The following is a 25,426-nucleotide window of genomic DNA, read 5'->3' as shown; positions in this document are numbered from 1 at the left end:
TGAGATATGCAGGAGAAGCATGGAGGGACAAAATCAAAGTGTGGATTAAAATAATTCCAAGACTGCAGTTTAAAATAACTGATGCAAAATTGCCACCCATTTTGGCTTTTTACAAGGTAATTTGTTTTTGCCAAACTTAATGCCATCAAGTTAGTTGTGATTAAGGGACAACCTGTTGGGATCTCACTTTTATTTCATTCTTAATTTTCAAGTTAAAATGGTAAATCCTATTACCATAATTCAAAAGATTGATATTTCCCTCTACTGTGGAATGAGTTTTTTCTGACAACACTTATTTCATTTTTAGAATTTTTTTTTAAGAACAGGAATGTCACTTGGATTCACAGGGGAAGCAATAGCAACATTACTCTTAGAAATGCTGACACATCACAGTAAAAAGAAATGTGAGCAAAATTCTCAGTTTGCAGCTGAGCTCCATGTGCACATGTATATCTGTGACCTGCATATTTTGGCCCCTGTCTTAAATTAGAACAGCTTCATGGCTGCTCTAAATTACACTCAATTGCCACAATGTGGTAGGGGCCACTCTGCAGCTAAGACTAGAGGAAGAGAACTGCTAACATGGATTTTGGCAAATAGGAAGGAGGCAGACAAGCACAAAGGGCCAAATCCAGGTCCCTGCATTCGGGGCTGAGAGGGAGTGACTAAGAGCATTCTGGCAAATCTACAGCATCCAGGGAACTCTGTTATGCCAAGGGTATTTCCCAGAGGCACTTTCCACAAGGGAAAGCGTAAAGAGGCCAAATCATGATGGAGAGTCTGGTCCCATATTTAGAAGGAAAATCTCGTTTTCAAGCAAATGTGAGGAGGGGAAGAAAGATTTGTTTTTTTACCAAAGTGTTCCATAATGCACGAGTGGGTTTTAGAAGCCCTTCTGCCACCTTATCCATTGACTTGTATTATTGACCATGAGTCCCATTCCCGTAAAGAGAGGAAGAATGCAATTAAGGGAGCAGACACGCACAAAGGGGTAAATCAATCCCATCCTGTGCAGCCATGGAGACTCCCAAAGCAATGTAACTGGTACTGTTCCACTGTACATGAGTTGGGACTGGATGGGGGGGGAGGTTAATGTGTGCTGTGCACGGAGCAAGGCCAGAAGAACCATTTGTAACAAGGCTCCTCTTGTCTCCTCCACCCCCCCCCTTCCAAATCCAGCAGGGATTTGTTGGTGCCATGGGAGCAGCTGTGCAAGCATCCTAAGGAGGGGATGGGGAAGCAGTCCTTTCCTCTAGCGAACAGCCAGTTGTTGGGGCTGTGCTCTGTATTACAGGATTTGGGCCAAAATGAGGAAGAGAGCAAGATCATACACTTGAAGCCAAATTAATAAGAAGCAGGAGGTTCTGCCAATAAAAATGGGGATTAAAAATGGAGAGAGGTTTCGTGTTCATACTTAAATGTTTTTGTTTAAATTATTTTAACAGATACTCAGGAGGGTGGTAGCAGTAGAAGACACGGTACCTCCATGGTGAGTTCAGCTTCTATGAGTATTCTGCACAGCTCTTCACTTCATGACTATACCCCTGTCAGTCGCTCTGAAAACCAGGATTCTCTTCAGGTATCTTCCCTAGTCTCCTGTCCATTTGCTTTGCTTTCCTTCCTATATTTTTCTTTATCATATTTTCCTGCATCCTACATTTGTTACATGACTATTTATGGTGGTGAGAGGTGTGGAATCTAGCATAAGAAAATATGAATTTACAAAGTATTGTTAAGCTACCGTAAATGTATCATCATCATCAAGGATAAATCAACTTTTAGAATTGATTTAAAAACTTTACTGGAATACATTTTTCAGACATTTTAAACAAAATGCAACAATATACATTAATTTTGAATCCAAAACTTGATAAAAGTAAAAATTATTTAATTTTGAAACTGATCTTGTATATCTCCATAGGCTCTTAGTTCTTTGGATGAAGATGACCCAAACATCCTGCTTGCTATTCAGTTATCATTGCAAGAATCTGGCCTGGCTATTGATGAAGAAACTAGAGACTTCCTTAATAATGAGGCATCATTAGGAGCAATAGGTACATCTTTGCCTACAAGGTTGGACTCAGTTCCTGTAAATATAGATAACCCTAGGGCAGCTTTGAGCAGCTCTGAGTTGTTAGAACTTGGTGATAGTTTGATGAGACTAGGGGCAGGCAATGATCCATTTTCAGCTGATCGCCTTAGTTCACACCCTTTCAGTGATACAAGAAGTGGATTATACTCAGCATCTAGTGATGCTGATTCAAGTAGCCAGGACCCCAATATTAATGAAAATCTGCTTGGAAATATCATGGCCTGGTTCCATGACATGAACCCTCAAAGTATCGCACTAATTCCTTCAGCAAGTACAGAAACTGATGAGGATTCACAGCAACATAGTATCGATGATGGGTCAGGAGGACAACCAAATCTTTTAGAGGTAGGACTGGAGCCTCAGGAAGAGCATGCACTTTTTGAGGATGCCCTCAGAAATGAAGGCAGAGGAACCCAAACAGAAGTGAGTATTTCTGAAGAAAACATCATTCCAGGGGAAAGAGTGCCACAAAGTGGTGACTGTACTGGGGAAGCTATTAGCAGTGTGGATACTTCAGAAGATGTTTCAAGTCAAACTCCTCCGACCTCAAATGAATGGATTGAGCATGTACATTTGGTATGAACACAAACTAGTTTTTGATCTTAAATGGATGGCTGTTACAGATGGTACAGTATGTGGAGTAAGCATTATGGGGACTTTGATCCACATACGTACAGCTCAGTTGTAAACCACTGACATAATGATGGAATACATAGGCGTTCCCTTGAATTGAAGTTCTTTAGACTAATAATATGAACCTTTCAAGGAATATCCTTTGCATTTAATTAGGTAGTGTTTGCCTTTTTTGCTCTGAAGGAAGAGGAATAAGTAAGTTGTACTCCACATTCCTAATACATTGCACCATCTGTTTAGCCTTACGTTGGTAATCCTTAATTTGAAAGTATGGATTAAAGGCTTACACTGATTATTTTTGTTATTTAGCCTCAAATAGTTTTTTCCATTTTTAGAACTCAATTTTTCAGCAAAATAATAACATTGAGCAGTTCATTTACATTTTGTTTTTGCTTTTCCATAACTTTTTCCTTATTTATCTTTCATTTTTTTACTAGCAGAGTGAATTGAGGTATTTTATGCTTCTCTTTAGTGCTGCTCCAGGAACAAGAAAATGGATATTCTTTTAATATTAAAATTAAAGTTTTTTTTCATGTCTATTTACAGTCCAAATGTGCCAAACTGTGAATAGCTAACTTTCACCCAATACAACAGGTATACAGTGTGCCTGTATCAAAGTAATCCCATGATTCTTAGCAGTGAACCACCGGGTAGCATTTCTTCTCTAAATTAAATGGCATTTATTGCCATGGTGACTGCATTTAATTAAATGTAGCCTGTACCTTAAGTTAATTAAACCTCATGCTGCTGTTAAACAGTTGTTTTAAATATTAAAATACAGTTTATTAGCAACAGCTATGCTGTATTTGAGACACTTTAATGGAAGTGCAATCATAGTTCTTTTTCATAATTTTACAATGCATTTTATGCACTAATGGTGCAATTAATTTTAATGGTAACATTTTATAAAATATAGAAATATGAAATTTTCATATTATTGCTTGTCCCACAATTATTAAAGTTCAATAATGCATTCTGTGCAACATGTTACCGTGCCTTTGCCGTAACCCAAATGGATAGTTGCCACAGTTAAATAAGTAATTCAGATTCAGTGTCTGTTCTGGAGTAACTATGCTATTAATTGAAAAGACCTCCATAAAACCACCCATGGCCTTGCCTTTACAGTAAACAATGACTAAACGTTCAGTCAGTGTTTTTGCATAAGTAACAAACACTGCTAGATATTTGTTCAATTGCACAATATTCACTTGCTGTGTGATTACTGTTTAGTAGAAAAACTAAACAAAAAAGATCCTTTCTGGTTGTTGTACTGTGAAGAAAATATTGGTTTTAGATATGCTTAAAAGCATCAAAATTACAGTTAGTGGTAAGTGAGATACAGTGGTACAGTATGTAATTACAACTAGAGTAAATTGTTGAAAGTGCTGTTTTACTTGCATATAGTCAAAACCTGTCATAATATAAGGAAAATCAATACACAACACTCCATTGTAAGTTTTGCTTGACTGTTAGGAGATTTGTTGATATAAAAGTTTTTCACTGCCAAGCGTGTATAGGCAAGTATGATGGCAAACAAAGATAGATAGATAGAGAGATTACTGTGAGTGTTTTGGTAACTTTTTCATTCAAATCCTACTTCTGGAACCTTGTAGTCAGAAGGTTCATATTAGTAAGGAGTTATATATGAATATTTTATCTCCAGGTGCCACACAAAAATCTTTTTCTCTTTAGCAATGTCTTTAAAGAGAATGATTTGAGGCTGTTGTTATGCTCTCTAATTCCATTACATTTTCTAACTTTACCTCTAGGGGCCCCATTCTCAAAAACATTGATGTTGAACCCTTTGTCATCTTTGGAAAATACCTATTTTAAAATGTTCTATGCTATAAACTACTATAATCTAAAATAGTTCTTTAAAGACTGTCATCATGAATTGATCCAAAACTTAAAAATGTTTGACTCGCATAGCGTCCTTGAGTTGTAATTTTTGAATACAAAGATTCTCACAAAGATTGTGTATTACATTGAGATGTGTCTTGCAAAGCTACCGTAAGATATGTAAGAGTGCTCTGTGAAGATAGTGAAGTTTGTGGGTTCTGGTTTTTCTGTACTTTGTTTAGGTTGTGCAGTATATCCACTGTTTCTGTGATACTCTATTTCGAGCATGAAAATAAGCATATTAAATTTGTATTTTCTTAGTACTTTATTTTAAAAATCACCACAGTCATTCACTTTACAGTTCAGAAATAAAGTTTGGCAAGCCTATTTTGTAAACCTATTAATTTTATAATGTAAAAAAATTACTCTAACCTTGAATTGTTGTTTGCACTTTCATAGTCTATACTTGATACATTCCCACTTTATATACAGTAGGATACTACAACGATGTAGATGTTTGGCCAAAAGAATGCTGTTAATATGTAAAATTCTTTGATTAAACATTTATTACTTAAACTATTTCCCTTCTGTCTCATTACATCTTGGACTTTATTTTAGCAAATTCCGAAGATAGATTTGATTAATTTGGTTCTTAGACTATGAATATTTCATCCTACACTGTGAATGGGCGTTGCAGACCATATACAATCAGGCATTTCTTGATGCTTTAAAAAAAAAAAAAAGGATGACAGTATAATGTATGGTTTCAGAGTAGCAGCCGTGTTAATCTGTATTTGCAAAAAGAAAAGGAGGACTTGTGGCACCTTAGAGACTAACAATTTATTTGAGCATAAGCTTTCGCATCCGATGAAGTGAGCTGTAGCTCACGAAAGCTTATGCTCAGATAAATTTGTTTGTCTCTAAGGTGCCACAAGTACTCCTTTTCTTAGTATAATGTATTTAACTGAGGTGACCATATTTTATTAGAAGTTAAATTTAAGAGGGAAAAACCATCCAAAATGTACTTAATTTTTTGTTTAGTCACTAGGGGTCAGATTACTCAAGATCTTTACTCATCACACTGAGTAGTGTTGCAAACCACAACTTGTGCTACTGAAGTCCATGGAACTACTTATGGAGTAAAGATATCACAATCTGGGAACAACTCTGAACATAGGGGCATATGAAGGCAGAACCTCAGAGTTACAAACACCTCTGGAACGGAGGTTGTTCGTAACTGTAAAATGTTTGTAACTCTGAACAAAACATTATGGTGGTTGTTTCAAAAGTGTACAACTGAACATTGACTTAATACAACTTTACTATGCAGAAGAAAAATGCTGCTTTCCTTTTTTAATAGTTTACATTGAACACAATGCTGTACTGTATTTGCTTTTTTGTCTCTGTTGCTGCCTGATTGTGCACTTCCAGTTCCAAATGCGGTGCATGGTTGATTGGTCAATTTGTAACTCTAAGGTCCTGATGTATAAAGCGTAGATATTGTACTCTCTCTATAAGAGAAAAGCTGCATCCGCAGTGACCCTGCTTTTTTTGTATCTGAGCTCCCAAATTCCACGACCTAAGGAACACCTCCAACCCCTAATAGGGTTCCAAAAGATTAAACTTCTAGCCAAACCCTTTGTGTGAGAGGTTAAATAGGAGTATACGTATTCGGTTATTACCAAGTATCTTCCTCCAACTGGTATGCAGTATCAGCTTTTATTTTGAATGTACTATAATAAACATACTTGAAGTCTTAAACTGGATACTAGAATTTGCTCTTAAAATACTGGGCCTTGGCCAGTTGGAGAAGACAGATCTGAGCTTCCCTAGCATCACAAACTGATAATAGCTGTTAAAATTAAGAAAAAATATTTCTTGAGGGTCTTTTTAAATAACAAGCATGCAGAGTTGGCAACCCATTATGGTCCAGGCTCAATGTTCTGCTTAATTAAGTCTTCTCATGATGGCCTCTTCCTCCACTCTAGGTTTCCTACTCTTGTGACCTCAGGTGGTGGTAAGGGTGGAAGACTTAGGGTACACATGATGCAGGTAGCCAGTGTTTTTTACCATGTTGTCTAGAGCTCTTATCAGGGCTAAACAGTAGTAAAAACACCAGCTATTAACCTGTCTAGACTAGGATTCCACCACTGCACTCAGGCCGTGGTGGAAAACTTTCAGGATAAGGGCCCAGATCTTCAAAGGTAGTTAGGTGCCTAATTCCCATTCCAGTCATGAAGGATCTGGGCCTAAGAGACTAGTGGAGATGCATCCCTGAGAGACATTTCACTGCCCCTGACACCTTCAGCTTCAGAATAGTGGACGGGTTATATTGAAAGAAGGGGGCAGGATCTGCTTTACTTGCTGCACATGCCATATTTCTAGCAGACTGTGATGACAGAGGAAATGCTTTAAGGCATAAAAGTGGATAAGATATGGTATACTTCAGCTCAAATTTAAGCTACTTCAAATGCTGTACCTATGTATTCTATTAAACAATTGTCTATGAAAGTAGCAATGTATGTCTATATAACAAGACAATGTAAGAAGTTTGTTTCAGATAATATTTTGAAATTGTTTTACAGGTAGTGTTAAAATTTGTTCACAAATACTGTACATGTATTAAAGGAGGAAGTTGTCCTGCCTCTCTCTTTTTTAAACAGCTGCAAACCTCCTTTCTTAGATTCTTCATATAGAATTGAGGCTACATCTCACCCTTTATATTCATGTTAAAGCTAATTGTTGGTAGGATTGTCATTGTAAATGCATTTAGTTCCAGCTGTAAAAGTTAAGATTTACCTTTTTTTTTTTTACTGCACTTCTACTGAGTTTTTTATATTACACCACAGCTTGAATTTTTGTAAGTGATTTTCCTTAGCCTTATTCTAATATTTTGCCTCACACTGTTCCTTTTCTCATTTCATGCTGAAAAGGATTTTGCATATGAAAGCCCAATGAACTGGAGTAGATAAGAAAATATTCTTCAGGATTCAGACAGTAATGGTGCTTTCCTCCCAGCATGAGTTGTGAATCTGTCACAAGATACTGCAAGATAACAGATTTCAGTTTTACATGTGTAATGTTAAAAAAAGCATAAGAATAATTCACCTGACCCAGAAACTAAGTAGTGATTTGCAAGATTTGAGTTTATGGACCCAGGTACTTTTCCACAGAGCTGATCAAGCGACTCATGGAACACTTTTTTGTGGCTCTAGCCCATAAGTGTGAATTGTCTGATCAATAAAAACAAACAGTTTGAAAAGACCAGTTTTTACAAATTTCTGTTGCTGATTAGTCTGCAATTTGTGTTTACTTTGGCTGGCTGTTTCTACTCCCCACGTGGAGCTTTTTAAACTAATTCTACTTGGCCAACACCAAAAGCCTCTTAATAGGTGTAGATATTTATATAAAGAGACGTGCCCCAGGCAGTCATGTACATCTCTCCTGATATGGAAGCTGTTCCATACCCCTAATAATTTTTGTTGCCTTTCTCTGTACCTTTTCCAATTCCAATATATCTTTTTGATATGGGGTGACCAGATCTGCATGCACTATTCAAGATGTGGGTGTACCATGGATTTATAGAGGCAATATATTTTCTGTCTTATTCTCTCTCTTTCCTAATGATTCCCAACATTGTTAGCTTTTTTGACTGTAGCTGCACATTGCGTGAATGTTTTCAGAGAACTGTACACAAATGACTCCAAGATCTCTTTCTTGAGTAGCAGCAGCTATTTTAGACCCCCACATTTTATATGTATCGTTGGGATTACGTTTTCCAATGTGCATTACTTTGCATTTATCAACATTGAATTTCATCTGCCATTTTGTTACCCGGTTTTGTGAGATCCCTTTGTAACTCTTCACAGTCTGCTTTAGACTTAACTATATTGAGTAGTTTTGTATCATCTACAAATTTGGCCACCTCACTGTTTACCCCTTTTCCCAGATCATTTAGGAATATGTTGAATAGCACTGGTCCCAGTACAGACATCTGGGAGACACCACTATTTACCTCTCTCCATTCTGAAAACTGACCATTTATTCCTACTCTTTGTTTCGTATCTTGTAACCAGTTTTTGATTCCCGAGAGGACCTTCCCTCTTATCCCATGACAACTTACTTTGCTTAAGAACCTTTGGAGAAGGACCTTGTCAAAAGCTCTCTCAAAATCTTAAGTACACTATATCCACTGGATCCTCCTTGTCCACATGCTTGTGACCCCCTCAAAGAATTCTAGTAGATTGGTGAGGCATGATTTCCCTTTATAAAAACCCCTGTTGACTCTTCCCCAACAAATTATGTTCATCTATGCACCTGATGATTCTGTTCTTTACTATAGTTTCAACCAATTTTTCCCAGTACTAAAGTTAGGACTGTAAGTGCTGGGATTGCCTCCCGAGCCTTTTTTAAAAATTTGTCTCTCATTAGCTATCCTCCGGTCCTCTGGTACAGAAGCCGATTTAAATAATAGGTAACAAAACATAGTTAGTAGTTCTGCAATTTCACATTTGATTTCCTTCAGAACTCTTGGGTGAATACCATCTGGTCCTGGTGACTTATTAACTGTTTGTGTAATCTGTTCCAACACCTCCTCTAATGACGACACCTCAATCTAGGACAGTTCCTCAGATTTGTCACCTAAAAAGAATGGCTCAGGTTGGGAAATCTCCCATGTCCTCAGCCATGAAGACCACTGCAAAGACTTCATTTAGTTTCTCCGTAATGGCCTTATCTCCCTTGAATGCTCTTTTAGCATCTTGATCATCAAGTGGCCCTACAGGTTGTTTAGCAGGCTTCCTGCTTGTGGTGTTCTCAAAAAAGATTTTGCTATTACTTTTTGACTAGCTGTTCTTCAAGGGGTTTTTTCCTTCCTAATTACATGTTTACACTTCATTTGCCAGAGTTTATGCTCCTTTCTATTTTCCTCAATAGGTTTAACTTCCACTTTTTCAAGGATGCATTTTTGCTGCTCACTGCTTCTTTTAATTTGTTGTTTAGCCTTGGTGACATGGTCCTCTTATTGTGTTTTTTAATTTGGAGTGTACATTTAAGTTGAGCCTCTATTATGGTGTCTTTAAAAAGTTTCCATGCAGCTTGCACGGATTTTACTTTTGGCACTGTATCTTCTAATTTCTGTTTCATTAACTTTATCATTTTTGTGTAGTTTCCTTTTCTGAAATTAAATGCTACTGTGGTGGGTTGCTGTTGTTTTATTAAGTTATGGTCACTATTATCAAGTGGTTCAACTGTATTCACCTCTTGGACCAGATCCTTAGGACTAAATCAAGAATTGCCTCTCCCCTAGCTGCTCCAAGGAGTCATTTAAGGTGTCAAGAAACTTTGTCTCTGCCTCTCCTCCTGAGGTGACATGTATCCAGTCAGTTGGGGGATAGCTGAAATCCCCCCTTATTGAGTTGATTTTATAGCCTCTAATCTCCCTGAGCAGTGCACAGTCACTATCACCATCCTAATCAGGTGGTTGGTAATATATCCATATTGCTATAGTCTTACATAAGAATGGCCATAATGGGTCAGACCAAAAGGTCCATCTAGCCCAGTATCCTGTCTTCTGACAGTGGCCAATGTCAGGTGCCCCAGAAGGAATAAACAGAACAGGTCGTCATCAAGTGATCCATCCCCTGTTGCCCATTCCCAGCTTCTGTCAAACAGAGGCTAGGGCCACCATCCCTGCCCATCCTGGCTAATAGCCATTGATGGACCTATCCTTCATAAACTTATCTGTGTCTTATTATTCAAGCATGGAATTACTATCCATAGGGATTCTATGGTACAGTTTGGTTCATTTAAGATTTTTACTTCATTTGATTCTATGCTTTCTTTCACATATAGTGACATATAGGTAGATGGACATGGCCAGAGGAAAACTCTTTAAATAATGCAACTTTTTTGAAGTCTTATGTTAAAACAGTACGCGTTACAGGAGGTGTCTCTTGTTATGCTGTGTGTCAAAAGGTATGCAACTGACATGATAAATTGAGCACCAGCAAGAACTTCTAATTCTAACTCAATTTCTGTCTACATTATGTAGCTCACAGCTGCTCAGGTAACTGTAGCCAGGCAGAAGCCATGCTGAAATTAGGCTGGGGCAGCAGGACTAACCCTCCTGCTCTGGAGGATACACTCAGGACAAGAGCAAGTTCAGTCCCATTCTCCATTACCTTAGGCCTTGTGCTGCAGAATGTCAGCACAATTTTGTTGTGCTGAGGGAGGGAGAAGCAAAGAGGAGACAGTTCAGGAGCATGGATCCTTGCATGGTATACATTCCTGTTCCTTGTGACAATGCAGATGGCATAAGAACAAAGATCCAGCGTGCTGTTGATCATCCCTAAAGCCTTTGGGGATTGTATTCTAGGAGTCAGTGTGCAAGACAACCGAGGGGCAGAGTTTCTGTAGATTAAGAAACCATTAAAAAACAACAATTTTCTGCACCAAAGATCAGTGTTCCATTGGAAAGAAATGATAGCAAATGTTTACCATAACTGGGTGAGATTAAGTCAGTGCCAATGCCAAAATCAAGTAAGGGAAACCCAATGGTAATTGGTCAGATACAGAAAAGCTGTCCCCTAATTGACCATTCTATTGCAGACTTTATAAAAAGATACATTTAAGTTTCCTTGTACAAACATAGTGGTCCAGTTTCATCCTTGGTGGAACTCCAGTGAAGTCAATGATTTTCTCCAGGATGAGTTTAGCCCTACATTGTGTTGTAATGTCAATGAGAGGGCAGGGGAGGAGGGAGGAGTTTAGAGATGAAGTCTGAAAAGAGAGATAAAGGAATAAAGACACACAAAGTCTTTTTTTCCAGAGGGCAGGAACTGCAGAGAAAATTCTCCCACCAGCCAGCAGCAAGATTGTTGGAGGCAGATAGAAGGTAGCAGTAATGAGCTTTTCTGAGGTAAACTAGAATAAGATCGTGGATAATTTTTAATTGAATGTGGAAGCCAAGAGACATTCAAGATGCTGTAAGCTTTCATGAGAAGTAACAAGTGAAGCATACTCACAAATGATCATATGATGGCACAAAGAATCCTGAAGGCCAACAGCATCAGGAGCATAATCATGAGGATTCCAGGTGCCATGGTAAAGTCCCACTAATGATAAAAATGTGACAAACTCAATTTTCTTAACTACCACATCAAATCAGCACCCACTCACCTGCTGCCCCCATGTAGGATAAAGGGAACAAGAAGTCAGAGTTAGCCTTTAGGACACAGATAAGTGCCACCTCCTTCACAAGTCTTGCCAGGAGTACAGAGCAGAAGAGGGGCAAAACTAGGAATAGCAACTCTAAGACAGGAATTCCCTACCTAAATGTAATGCTGAAACAATCTCATTAATGTAGTATTTGCTTCCCTCCACATCTGAAAGTGCTTGAGGAAGATTCCAAGTTCAACCTGTGGAAAAGCAGCCCCTGGTAGTACTATCATGAGGAGACAGGGCAGAAGTATGGAGTAGCTGAAAAGGTCCTGTGCCTGCAATGTTCCCAAAAGATCTGAGGAGGTATGCCCCTACTATTTACATATGGGAGAACCCATATCCCAAGGGAAGAACTCATAGGAAATTCCATGAGTTGAAACTCACCAAGAATCCTGTCTTCATTCAGAGGTGGAAGTATCCCAAAAGGGCACTACAATGGATTGAAGGGACTAGTATTGCCGCATTTGAAGTATAGTTAGTTTGAAGCATAATGGTATTACAGCAGTGACGGTAAATTACTAAATTGCTCTGGCACTTTAATCTCGCAGTTTGCAGCTTGGAAGAGTTCCCTTACAAATGTTTTACTACCTGTCAATTACAGTCCATGCTGGTTGCTGCTGGGAGTCAGCATTTGCTTGTAGTTACTGCAGCTGCTTCTACTGTAGCTGTGAGAATATATTTTAAAATAAAGTCGCACATCAAAAATGTAATTTAGCATTTGAGTCATAGCTCATTAGTGGTTGGATACTTTTGTCTGAAAAGCAAAACATGAATTGTCCTGAAGCCACGAATGGAGTTGCACCTACAGACCATATCACTGCGTCAGCACCAGAGGTTGAAACTCAAGCGCACAGCAGAATCTCAGTGAAATGCAGTTAAGCTGGTACAATCAATTGAAAGTCTGGTCAATGACTAATACTTTCTCCAAGCATGAACCCTTCAAGAATGGTCTAACAATAAAGCTGCTAGCTCTGCTTATTATTAAGGTTGCCCAACACGTCTCATAAGACCCTGGTTTTGGTGATTTATAACTTAAGTAAAATTTTTAACAATTTTGACAGAAATATTCCATGGCCAGTTCTCTACCTCAGCCTCATTGTGATAGTTTGTTTTAATTTCAGCCAAAACAGTTCAGCTGTTTCCAAGAACAAGATCGGGGAAAATACATTTTGCCCCTGTTAAGTTCTGGTCACCTTTTCTTTGAGAAGTTATATACCCCTGGGACTTGAAATGTGACAAGCTCCTGGGCCCAGGATTGTGCTTTTGCTGTACCTGTGAAAATCTACTCAAGCTTAGCCAAGTTATAAGCCTTTGAAAAATTTCAAGTTGTATGTGCTCAACAGAGACTTGCACAAATTTAACAGATTCTGTCCTCTCTGACCTTGCTCCAGCCTTTCAACTCCTAGTGCTGACCAGACAGCATACGCGCCAGCCCCACAGGCAAAGGGTTAGAGATTTGCCCCCCAATCCCACCTGATCCTCCTCCCTTTCAGGCACCACCCCCCACCAGCCTGACCCCAACTGGCCCATTAGCCCCTATATGCACCCCCTCCATATCTGAGTGAGTGGCGTTGCAACTTGGCATGGAGGGTTGCAGCATTACTCAGGTTTGACTGAGCCAAAGAGTGGCTGGGCCATGACCCGAGGTGGGTCCTCCAGTCCAGGGCTAAGCCAGACCTTTCTGTAACACTGCAGTTCTGAGCTGGGACCAGGGAGTCTGTCTCGCCTGTGCTCTCACTGACCTCCCTGCTGGCACCCTGGCAGCATAGGGGAGGAATCCATCTGATTAGAATGCAGAGAGGATAAAAGCCTGACCTGGGAAGTGGAGGACAGAGAAAGGAGTAGAGATAAGTACTCTGGTGAGACTGGGACTGGATGAGGTGGAGGGGGAAAAAGAGAAACACCCATACTGGGGAAGGAGATTTGAACTAGGAATCAGTGGGGTGGAGTGGAGAGGGAGGAGAGACATCTGACAAGGAGCTGCAGTCTTGGAGGTACAGACTTTTGGGGCAAAGACACTGGGATGAGGAGCCTGGGGGGGTTGGGAAGAGAAGAGCCAAAGCAGATGAGGAGCTGGGTGGGGAAGAACAAGAAATGGGAGAAGCAGCCTGCGGAATCAAGATGGGGAGGGGGGGAGATAGGCAAGGAAAATTGTATTGGGACAAAGAGCCAGGTATGGGGAAGAGACAGGACTGGGACAGGCTGGAGGAAAAGGGCACAAATGTCGGTGCCCACTAAAGACCACTAGAGCCTGGGACAGAACTGAAGATTTCTGACTCACTCTTCCGCTGTCAGCAAATATCTGTGAAACCCACTGACAGAATGTGTTTCATTCCCCTCTAGTGCTGGTCCACATAAACAATGACCTATAGTCTTATGTAAAATAAATATAAATTAAAGAATGTTACCTTAAGTTTGGTTAAGGAAATATATGTGTTGTAAAGAAAGGCCCTGACTAGCAAGCAGAAGGAAGGCCTTGAAAATGAGTGATAAGACCAGAAGAAATGAAGTATGGAGGCTGTCTGGTTCAAAAAATAAAGGAAAGTGTTTTGGGGTTTTTTTAAGAAAAACAAACACACAAAAACAAAGAGGGCCTCTGAACAAAAGGGGTGACTGCCCATGGTTTTAAATAAGACAAAGAGAATTTATCTTAAAGTTAGCCAAGTACTCTGAAAAATAAGGCTTTAGTCATCTCAAATGATCTGGAGAAAGGGGTAAACAGTGAAGTGGCAAAATTTGCCAATGATACAAAACCACTCACGATAGTTAAGTCCAAAGCCAAGAGTTACAAAGACTGTGAAGGGATCTCACCAAACTGGGTGTCAAGGTTCCTCCCCCACTCTGAACTCTAGGGTATAGATGTGGGGACCTGCATGAAAACCTCCTAAGCTTACCTTCACCAGCTTAGGTTAAAACTTCCCCAAGGTACAAATTAATTTTATCCCTTGTCCCTGGATCTCCACTGCCACCACCAAACTCTAACTGGGTTTACTGGGAAACGTAGTTTGGACACGTCTTTCCCCCCAAAATCCTCCCAACCCTTGCACCCCACTTCCTGGGAAAGGTTTGGTAAAAATCCTCACCAATTTGCATAGGTGACCACAGACCCAAACCCTTGGATCTGAGAACAATGAAAAAGCATTCAGTTTTCTTACAAGAAGACTTTTTTAATAGAAGTAAAGAAATCCCCTCTGTAAAATCAGGATGGTAGATATCTTACAGGGTAATTAGATTCAAAACATAGAGAATCCCACTAGGCAAAACCTTAAGTTACAAAAAAGACACACAGACAGGAATAGTCATTCTATTCAGCACAGTTCTTTTCTCAGCCATTTAAAGAAATCATAATCTAACACATACCTAGCTAGATTACTTACTAAAGTTCTAAGACTCCATTTCTGGTCTATCCCTGGTAAAAGCAGCATACAGACAACCCCAGACTCTTTGTTTCTCTCCCTCCTCCCAGCTTTTGAAAGTATCTTGTCTCCTCATCGGTCATTTTGGTCAGGTGCCAGCGAGGTTACCTTTAGCTTCTTAACCCTTTTCAGGTGAGAGGATTTTTCCTCTGGCCAGGAGGGATTTTAAAGGGGTTTACCCTTCCCTTTATATTTATGACACTGGGTGACTAAATTTCATCTGCCATTTTGTTGCCCAATGTTGATAAATACAAAGTAATGCACACTGGAAAACACAGACCCCATCATTCTATATGTATGGTGGGGATTAAATTAGCGTTACCACTCAAGAAAGATGTTGAAGTCATCATGGATAAGTCTCTGAAAAACATCCACTCAATGTGCCGCAGCAAAAAGCTAACAATGTTGGGAATCATTAGGAAAGAGAGAATAACAAAGAAAATATCATATTGCCTCTATAAATCCATGGAATACCCATATCTTGAATATTGGGTGCAGATCTGGTTGCCCCATCTCAAAAAAGATATACTGGAATTGGAAAAGGTACAGAAAAGGGCAACAAAAATGAACAGCTCCCATATAAGAAGAGATTAATAAGACTGGGAATTTTCAGCCTGGAAAAGAAACAACTAAGGAGGGATATGATACAGGTCTATAAAATCATGAGTGGTGTGAAGTAAATAAGGAAGTGGTTTTTTATTCTCATAACACAAGAACTAGGGGATACCAAATTAAATTAATAAGCAGCAGGTTTAAAACAAACAAAAGAAAGTATTTCTTCACACAACACACAGTCAACCTGGTGAACTCTTTGCCAGAGGATGTTGTGAAGGCCAAGAAACTAACATGGTTCAAAAATGAACTAGGTAAGTTCATGGAGAATAGGTCCATCAATGGCTATTAGCCAGGATGGGCAAGGATGCAAAACCATGCTCTGAAGTGTTCCTAGCCTCTTTGCCAGAAGCTGGGAATGGGCAACAAGGGATGGATAACTAGATGATTACCTGTTCTGTTCATTTCCTCTGAATCACCTGGCATTGGCCATGTCACGGTTCCTCCCCCACTCTGAACTCTAGGGTACAGATGTGGGGACCTGCATGAAAAACCTCCTAAGCTTATCTTTACCAGCTTAGGTCAAAACTTCCCCAAGGTACAAAATATTACACCTTGGACTGGCCGCTACCACCACCAAACTAATACTGGTTACTGGGGAAGAGCTGTTTGGACGCGTCCTTCCCCCCAAAATACTTCCCAAAACCTTGCACCCCACTTCCTGGACAAGGTTTGGTAAAAAGCCTCACCAATTTGCTTAGGTGACTACAGATCCAGACCCTTGGATCTTAAGAACAATGAACAATCCTCCCAACACTTGCACCCCCCCTTTCCTGGGAAATGTTGGATAAAAAGCCTCACCAATTTGCATAGGTGACCACAGACTCAAACCCTTGGATCTGAGAACAATGAAAAAGCATTCAGTGTTTTACAAGAAGACTTTTAATAAAAAATAGAAGTAAATAGAAATAAAGGAATCCCCCCTGTAAAATCAGGATGGTAGATATCTTACAGGGTAATTAGATTCAAAAACATAGAGAACCCCTCTAGGCAAAACCTTAAGTTACAAAAAAGATACACAGACAGAAATAGTTATTCTATTCAGCACAATTCTTTTCTCAGCCATTTAAAGAAATCATAATCTAACACATACCTAGCTAGATTACTTACTAAAAGTTCTAAGACTCCATTCCTGTTCTGTCCCCGGTAAAGACCAGCATATAGACAGACACAGACCCTTTGTTTCTCTCCCTCCTCCCAGCTTTTGAAAGTATCTTGTCTCCTCATTGGTCATTTTGGTCAGGTGCCAGCGAGGTTACCTTTAGCTTCTTAACCCTTTACAGGTGAGAGGAGCTTTCCCCTGGCCAGGAGGGATTTCAAAGGGGTTTACCCTTCCCTTTATATTTATGACACGCCCCCCAAATCTCAGCTAGGGTGAAACACTGGCTGGGATTTCTTCCTGGAGCTCTAGGAAAACAGAGTTAATAAGACACATGCATCTCTAAATATACTACCAAGTACATAAAGACTAACAATATTTTCCACATCTCAAGGACGATTTTAACCAGTTGATTCTGGGAAACTTTCACGGGAGAGTGCATCAGCCACTTTGTTAGAAGCTCCTGAGATGTGTTGGATGTCGAAATCAAAATCTTGGAGAGCTAAACTCCACCGAAGAAGGTTTTTGTTAGTTTCTTTGACGGTGTGAAGCCACTTTAGTGCAGCATGGTCGGTTTGCAGGTGGAAACGCCGTCCCCAAACATATGGGCGTAGCTTTTCCAGAGCGTAGACAATGGCATAACATTCTTTTTCAGTGACTGACCAGTTGCTTTCCCTCTCAGACAGTTTTTTGCTGAGAAACACTACAGGCTGGAATTCTTGATCAGGTCCTTTCTGCATTAAAACTGCTCCCACACCACGCTCGGATGCATCTGTGGTTACTAGGAACGGTTTGTCAAAGTCTGGGGCCCTTAGTACAGGGTCAGACATGAGTGTCGCTTTAAGCTTGTTAAAGGCCTTCTGACACTTTCCGGTCCACTGAACAGCATTTGGCTGTTTCTTTTTGGTTAGGTCTGTCAGTGGGGCAGCGATTTGGCTGGAGTGCGGTACAAATCGTCTGTAATAACCGGCCAAGCCTAAGAAGGATTGAACCTGTTTCTTTGACTTTGGGACAGGCCACTTTTGGATAGCATCCACTTTGGCCTGTAGGGGGCTGATAGTTCCTTGACCCACCTGGTGTCCAAGGTAAGTCACTCTGTTTAGGCCTATTTGACACTTCTTAGCCTTAACAGTTAGTCCTGCCTCCCTTATGCGCTCAAGGACTTTTTGTAGATGTTCCAGGTGGTCTGCCCAGGAATCCGAAAATATGGCCACATCGTCAAGGTAGGCGACTGCATATTCTCCTAATCCTGCTAGGAGACCATCTACAAGTCTTTGGAAAGTGGCGGGTGCATTTCGCAGCCCGAAAGGGAGTACATTAAATTCATACAGCCCGAGATGTGTGATAAAGGCTGACCTTTCCTTGGCAGATTCATCTAGCGGTACCTGCCAGTACCCCTTGGTTAAGTCCAAGGTAGAGATGAACTGGGCCCGTCCCAGTTTCTCTAATAGTTCATCTGTGCGTGGCATTGGATAGTTGTCTGGGCAAGTTACAGCATTTAGCTTACGGTAGTCCACGCAAAAACGTATTTCCCCATCTGGTTTGGGAACTAGAACCACTGGAGATGCCCATGCACTTTCAGAGGGGCGGATTACACCCATCTGTAACATATCCTGAATCTCCCGTTCTATAGCAGTTTTAGCTTGAGGAGACACCCGGTAAGGTTGAACCCTAATTGGGTGAGCATTACCTGTGTCAATGGAGTGGTATGCCCGTTCAGTCAGTCCTGGGGTGGCTGAGAACGTTGGCGCGTAGCTAGTGCACAGCTCCTGGATCTGCTGTCGCTGCATACGCCCAAGGGTCATGGAGAGGTTCACCTCTTCCACACCACCAGCACATTTCCCTTCGTAGTAAACATCTTCAGGCCACTCAGCGTCGTCTCCTCCCTGGGCTGTAAACTGACAAACCTTTAATTCTCTGGAATAAAAGGGCTTTAGAGAATTAATATGGTACACCTTAGGCTTTCGGTTGGAGGTGGGGAATGCTATGAGATAATTAACAGCTCCCAGGCGCTCCTGGACCATGAATGGCCCTTCCCACGATGCTTCCATTTTATGGGCCTGGAGCGCCCTTAAGACCATGACCTGGTCTCCTACTTTGAAGGAACGCTCTCTGGCATGTTTATCATACCAGGCTTTTTGCTCTTTTTGAGCATCCTGTAAGTTTTCTCTAGCAAGGGCTAAAGAGGTTCGGAGGGTGTTTTGTAGGTTGGTTACAAAGTCCAGAATGTTAGTTCCTGGAGAAGGTGTAAATCCCTCCCATTGCTGCTTCACCAACTGCAATGGCCCCTTAACCTCACGGCCATATACAAGTTCAAATGGGGAAAACCCTAAACTGGGATGTGGTACAGCTCTGTAGGCAAAGAGCAACTGCTGCAATACTAGGTCCCAATCATTGGAGTGCTCATTTACGAATTTACGTATCATGGCCCCCAAAGTTCCATTAAACTTCTCCACCATGCCATTTGTTTGATGATGGTAAGGAGTGGCAACCAAGTGATTTACCCCATGAGCTTCCCAAAGGTTTTTCATAGTTCCTGCCAGGAAATTAGTCCCTGCATCTGTAAGGATGTCGGAGGGCCAACCTACCCTGGCAAAAATGTCTGCTAGTGCCTGGCACACACTTTTAGCCCTGGTGTTGCTTAGAGCTACTGCTTCCGGCCATCGGGTGGCAAAATCCATGAAAGTCAGTATGTACTGCTTTCCTCTGGGTGTCTTTTTCGGAAAAGGACCCAGAATATCCACAGCTACTCGCTGAAATGGAACTTCAATGATGGGGAGTGGCTGGAGAGGAGCTTTGACCTGGTCTTGGGGTTTTCCCACTCTTTGGCACACCTCACAAGACTGGACATAGGTAGAAACATCCTTGCCCATTCCCGCCCAGTGGAATGACCCCCCCAAACGGTCTTTGGTCCTGTTCACCCCAGCATGGCCACTAGGGTGATCATGGGCTAAGCTCAAGAGCTTGGCCCGGTATTTAGTTGGAACTACCAACTGTCTCTGAGGATGCCAGTCTTCCTGGTGTCCCCCAGAAAGAGTTTCCTTGTATAAAAGTCCTCTTTCTACCACAAACCTGGATCGATTAGAAGAGCTGAGAGGCGGTGGTTTGCTCCGTGCCGCCGTCCACGCTCTCTGGAGGCTTTCATCTGCTTTCTGTTCGGTCTGGAACTGTTCCCTTGATGCTGGAGACATCAGTTCCTCATTGGATTGGGGACATAGGCTTGGTCCCTCTGGAAGCGATATAGGGGATGGAGCTGTTTCTGTTGACTGTGAACCGCTCTCCGCTGGTGCACTATGTTGGGATTCAGGCTCCAGCTGAGCCTCTTGTGTAGGGTTATCGGCTGCTGCCAGTTCAGGTTCGGTGGGGCCCTCTGGTGTTGAGGTTGCAAGTACTGGATTCAGTGCTGGCACGGGGTCTGGTGTTGGTTGGTTGGCTGGTTCCGGTTCTGGGACTGGTTCCGTCTGGTCTCTGGGACTGGATCCACTACTGCTGTTGCAGACATTGGCCTGGGGTCCGGGTCCATCACCTCTGACTGGGTCCTGATAGAAGTTTCCGGAACAGCGCTAGGCCTCACGGCTTGTTTAGCCTGGCTGCGGGTGACCATTCCCACCCTCTTGGCCTGCTTCACATGATTGGCCAAGTCTTCCCCCAACAGCATGGGGATGGGATAATCATCATAGACTGCAAAAGTCCACATTCCTGACCAGCCCTTGTACTGGACAGGCAACTTGGCTGTAGGCAAATTGAAAGAGTTGGACTTGAAGGGTTGAATCGTCACTTGGATCTCTGGGTTGATTAAATTGGGGTCCACTAAGGAAGCATGGATAGCTGACACTTGTGCTCCGGTGTCCCTCCACGCGGTGACCTTCTTCCCGCCCACACTCACAGTTTCCCTCCGCTCCAAGGGTATCTGGGAGGTATCTGGGCCTGTGGACCTCTGGTGTGATTCCGGTGCAATGAACTGTAATCTGTTGGGGTTCTTGGGGCAGTTGGCCTTTACATGCCCCAGCTCGTTACATTTAAAACATCGTCCAGCTGACGGGTCACCGGGGCGAGGTGGGTTGCTGGAGAACGGGGTGGTGGGACGATAAGGGGTCTGGAGGGTTCTTTGGGAGGTAGGTGGGGCTTTGGGCGGCCCCCGGTAATAGGGTGTGGTCTGGGTTGGTCCCTTCTGGTCTCCGCTCCAACTGCGACCAGTTTTCTTCTTCTCTGCCACCTCCACCCATCTGGCTCCAATCTCTCCTGCCTCGATTACAGTTTTGGGTTTCCCATCTAGGATGTATCTTTCTATTTCCTCAGGAACACCCTCTAAGAATTGTTCCATTTGCATTAGGAAGGGCAAATTTACTGGAGATTCAACACTTGCTCCTGATATCCAGGCATCCCAATGTTTCACAATGTGGTAGGCATGTCGGGTAAATGACATGTCTGGTTTCCACCTTAGGGCTCGGAACCTCCGACGAGACTGCTCGGGTGTTATCCCCATTCTGACTCTCGCCTTGGATTTAAACAGTTCATACTTGTTCATATGTTCTTTAGGCATTTCAGCTGCCACCTCAGCTAAGGGTCCACTGAGCTGCGGCCTCAGCTCTACCATGTATTGGTCAGTAGAGATGTTGTACCCAAGGCAGGCCCTTTCGAAGTTTTCTAAGAAGGCCTCAGTATCATCACCTGCCTTGTAGGTGGGGAACTTTCTGGGATGGGAAGTGGTACCTGGAGAAGGATTGCTAGGGTTTGTTGGTATATTCTGCTGGGCCTTTATCCTCTCCATCTCCTCCACATGCTTCCTTGCCTCCATTTCCCTCTTGTGGGCAGCCTCCTGTACCTCCTTCTCCAGCCGCATGAGTTCTATCTGTCTTTCATGTTCCCTTTGTTTTTCCTCAGCCTGAAATTTGGCTAATTCCAGCTGTAGTCGAGCCGAGGATTTGGCCATTCTAACCTCTCTGTTTTTAACTAACTTTACACCCGAGGTTTAGAAATAAACAAACAAACTTGGCTGTAAAATTTTGCTGTGCTGGAATAGAATGCCTATTCTCTGATAGTGATTGTCAGCCTACAGAAAAAGACAATTCCCTTGTCTCTGCTCTGGGCCCAATTTAAAGCAAAAAACCTCCAACTACTTGGAAACCTGCTTACCCAGCCCAAAGAAAAAAAAAATTTCTTTTCAAACCTGTGCTCCTTGTAAACAAAAAAAAAATCAAAATCCTAAAAAAAACCCTGCCACTTTTGTCTCCAGGCAAATGGGTAGAGCACACACCCCCTATTTACTTTTAGGAAGAAAAGAAATAAAAACCTCTGGGTTGGAAGACTGTGAATTTCCCTGCAGGAGTTAAGTACCCTGCCTCCAGGCAAAGAAAACCTGCAATTCACAAGATAATCCCCTTTTGTCTCTGCTTGGCCACAAAGCAGAGAGAAACCAAGCTGCTTTCAGTTTCAAAGCTGCTTTCTGGTCTTCTTAAAAATTCCTTTTTAAAATCTGTACTTCTAGTTCAAAAAATCTCAACTGGATCTCAAAATGATTTCAGGTTAATCCCACCACTGTGCCACCATGTCACGGTTCCTCCCCCACTCTGAACTCTAGGGTACAGATGTGGGGACCTGCATGAAAAACCTCCTAAGCTTATCTTTACCAGCTTAGGTCAAAACTTCCCCAAGGTACAAAATATTCCACCCGTTGTCCTTGGACTGGCCGCTACCACCACCAAACTAATAGTGGTTACTGGGGAAGAGCTGTTTGGACGCGTCCTTCCCCCCAAAATACTTCCCAAAACCTTGCACCCCACTTCCTGGACAAGGTTTGGTAAAAAGCCTCACCAATTTGCTTAGGTGACTACAGATCCAGACCCTTGGATCTTAAGAACAATGAACAATCCTCCCAACACTTGCACCCCCCCTTTCCTGGGAAATGTTGGATAAAAAGCCTCACCAATTTGCATAGGTGACCACAGACTCAAACCCTTGGATCTGAGAACAATGAAAAAGCATTCAGTGTTTTACAAGAAGACTTTTAATAAAAAATAGAAGTAAATAGAAATAAAGGAATCCCCCCTGTAAAATCAGGATGGTAGATATCTTACAGGGTAATTAGATTCAAAAACAGAGAACCCCTCTAGGCAAAACCTTAAGTTACAAAAAAGATACACAGACAGAAATAGTTATTCTATTCAGCACAATTCTTTTCTCAGCCATTTAAAGAAATCATAATCTAACACATACCTAGCTAGATTACTTACTAAAAGTTCTAAGACTCCATTCCTGTTCTGTCCCCGGCCAAAGACGACTACAGACAGACACAGACCCTTTGTTTCTCTCCCTCCTCCCAGCTTTTGAAAGTATCTTGTCTCCTCATTGGTCATTTTGGTCAGGTGCCAGCGAGGTTACCTTTAGCTTCTTAACCCTTTACAGGTGAGAGGAGCTTTCCCCTGGCCAGGAGGGATTTCAAAGGGGTTTACCCTTCCCTTTATATTTATGACAGGCCACTATCAGAAGACAGGATACTGGACTAAATAACCATTGGTGTGACCCAGTATAGCCATTTGTATGTAGAAAGACAGGGGAACTCCCATGAATATCTTTAAGTTATTATGCACACGTAAATACGCTGCACCACACACTGTTTATTGGATACTTGTGAGATTCCAATACAGGGTTGCTGTGTAGGAGACACATCACTGGTTTCCCCAAGAGGGAGGTCTCCATTTAAAAAAAGAAAAAAAGTTTACAAGCTAAGTGTCCTTTGGATCAGTTCCAAGGAAGCCAGAACAGGATGGGGGTCAAGGGGCCATGGTCCTCCCACTTTTTACAGGCAGAGAGGAGCGAGCAGGGGCTGGGGCCTCAGGGGGAAGGGTTGGTGTGGGGGCAGGGGCGGCACAGGGATAGGCCCACAGTTCAAGCGCCAGTGCCCCACACACCCTTTTAGGGACCTTCTGCCATTCCTGATCAGTTCCTTCCCTGCTCTCCCTTACAAGAGAGAGATCGGCTACCCACAGCACAAAGTCCAGGTTGGATATTCACCCTCCTACCTCTGCAGATAGTCTTTTCCAAGAATTGGATGGGCAGTTCCACAGCACTCTGGTATTCTAAGAGATTGTCCTTCCAGATAGGTATTTGGTGGCAATATAAGCACTTGAAATTCCTTCTTCACCTGGCTGCTGCTGGTAGACTGGGGGAGGCAAATCAGAACATAAGGCGAAGAACCTGCTGGATAACGCTTGCTCCAGCATTGGCCTCCCTGCTCTGAGGTTTGCTCTTGCTGTATGGTGTCTGTCTTCCATCTCCAGGATAACTTGCTGATTCATTTCTCTCCCTCTTCAGACATTAAAATCCTTTCTGCTCCTTCATGATAATTGAAACAAAAGCTGTTAGTGGCATTATATTCATGAGCAGAATATTTTAAACACCTGAATCAGTGAGTCGGGGGGGGGGGATACACCAGCCTTTAACTTTGTATTACCAAGACCATTTGTACATACACTTAATGGAAAAGCTGCACAATGCTTCTACATGACAGGAAAATACTGTTACAGATAAATAATTCATGTTTACCATAGTGAAGACCTGATCACTAAACACAACTATTAACACTGTCAAATTAAGACCTATTATTAACTTGCTTTTATTTTTCCCTGCTAAAGATCAGACTTTCTTTGTATTAGAGAACAAAAAAGACTGAGTCACTAACAGGAATAAGGAACCACCTTATACGAAACTACTGATCAATTTTCATCACATCTGATTTCTTTAGCTCAATTAAGAAATTATTTACTTGGTAGGGAGCGTTTACACAGAGCTAGATAAAGATCTTTGCTCCTTTTTGTGGGCCATGACAGTTTAAAAGTAAATGTGAGAAAAATAATTGGTTACTGTAGGTTTATTTGAAGCTGTGAAAACAAGACTGCTCAATTTTTCTCCATTATGTACAGCATTGTGAGCTAGGCTGTTGCCATAGTGAGGAGAACAGTACTAGTGGTATAAAAGGGGCACAAAGTCATACAAATGTAAGACGTTATCAGAGTGAGATTAAACACCGTATGTTGCTCAATTCCAATAAAACTGGCTTCCAGCATGCCAGGTGTTTGCCGCAAAACCAAACACCTCTGCTAGGTGCTTGCTAAACATATGAAGACACAGCTTCTGCCCCAAAGCACTTAAACATGTGAGTAGCATGGGAAAGAATCAATCACACTTTAAGGTTATTCTGACCCCAGCAGTCCTCCTCCTGTGCTCTTACTAGCAGTTTAGTTTCTGGTAGGCATTACAGTGAAAGTGGATTATGGAGGAGCAGTGCCTTATGGATAAAATCAGGGGCATCATGGACAAGTGTGAAGTGAAGTGTCTGCAGTAATCAAAACAGTTCCGTGGCTTTTATATCCTTAGGGATGCCCAGGGCGGGCAGGTTTGTAGAAATTTTGGTGGTGCCCAGAACACCCAGAAACCACCCCCCCCCAAACTCCCCACACACACCTGCCTAAGGCTCTGGGAGGGAGTTTTGGTGGGGGGGTGGGGTCTGGGGTT

The 25,426-nt window shown here is 42.0% G+C and overlaps 1 protein-coding gene across 4 annotated transcripts in view; it reads left to right on the top strand.

Annotated features, from left to right (window-relative positions):
- Nucleotides 1-5,111, top strand: part of ANKIB1 (ankyrin repeat and IBR domain containing 1) — a 159,389-nt gene extending 154,278 nt beyond the window's left edge. For 2 of the 4 annotated variants that reach the window (XM_084621477.1, XM_084621476.1), the window contains exons 19-20: nt 1,446-1,579; nt 1,922-5,111. In XM_084621477.1, coding sequence (XP_084477603.1) covers nt 1,446-1,579; nt 1,922-2,674 — 887 coding nt within the window. In that variant the 3' untranslated portion in view covers nt 2,675-5,111. The remainder of the gene's footprint in view (nt 1-1,445; nt 1,580-1,921) is intronic. The other 2 variants (XM_084621478.1, XM_084621479.1) reach the window with 2 other exon arrangements.
- Nucleotides 5,112-25,426: the final 20,315 nt, after the last annotated feature.

This window comes from Lepidochelys olivacea, assembly GCF_965140295.1.
Source record: "Lepidochelys olivacea isolate rLepOli2 genome assembly, chromosome: 2".
In the NCBI taxonomy this organism is placed as follows: Eukaryota; Metazoa; Chordata; order Testudines; family Cheloniidae; genus Lepidochelys; species Lepidochelys olivacea.
The sequence above is the reverse complement of the archived record's forward strand: the minus strand, read 5'-3'. Positions and strand labels throughout refer to the sequence as shown.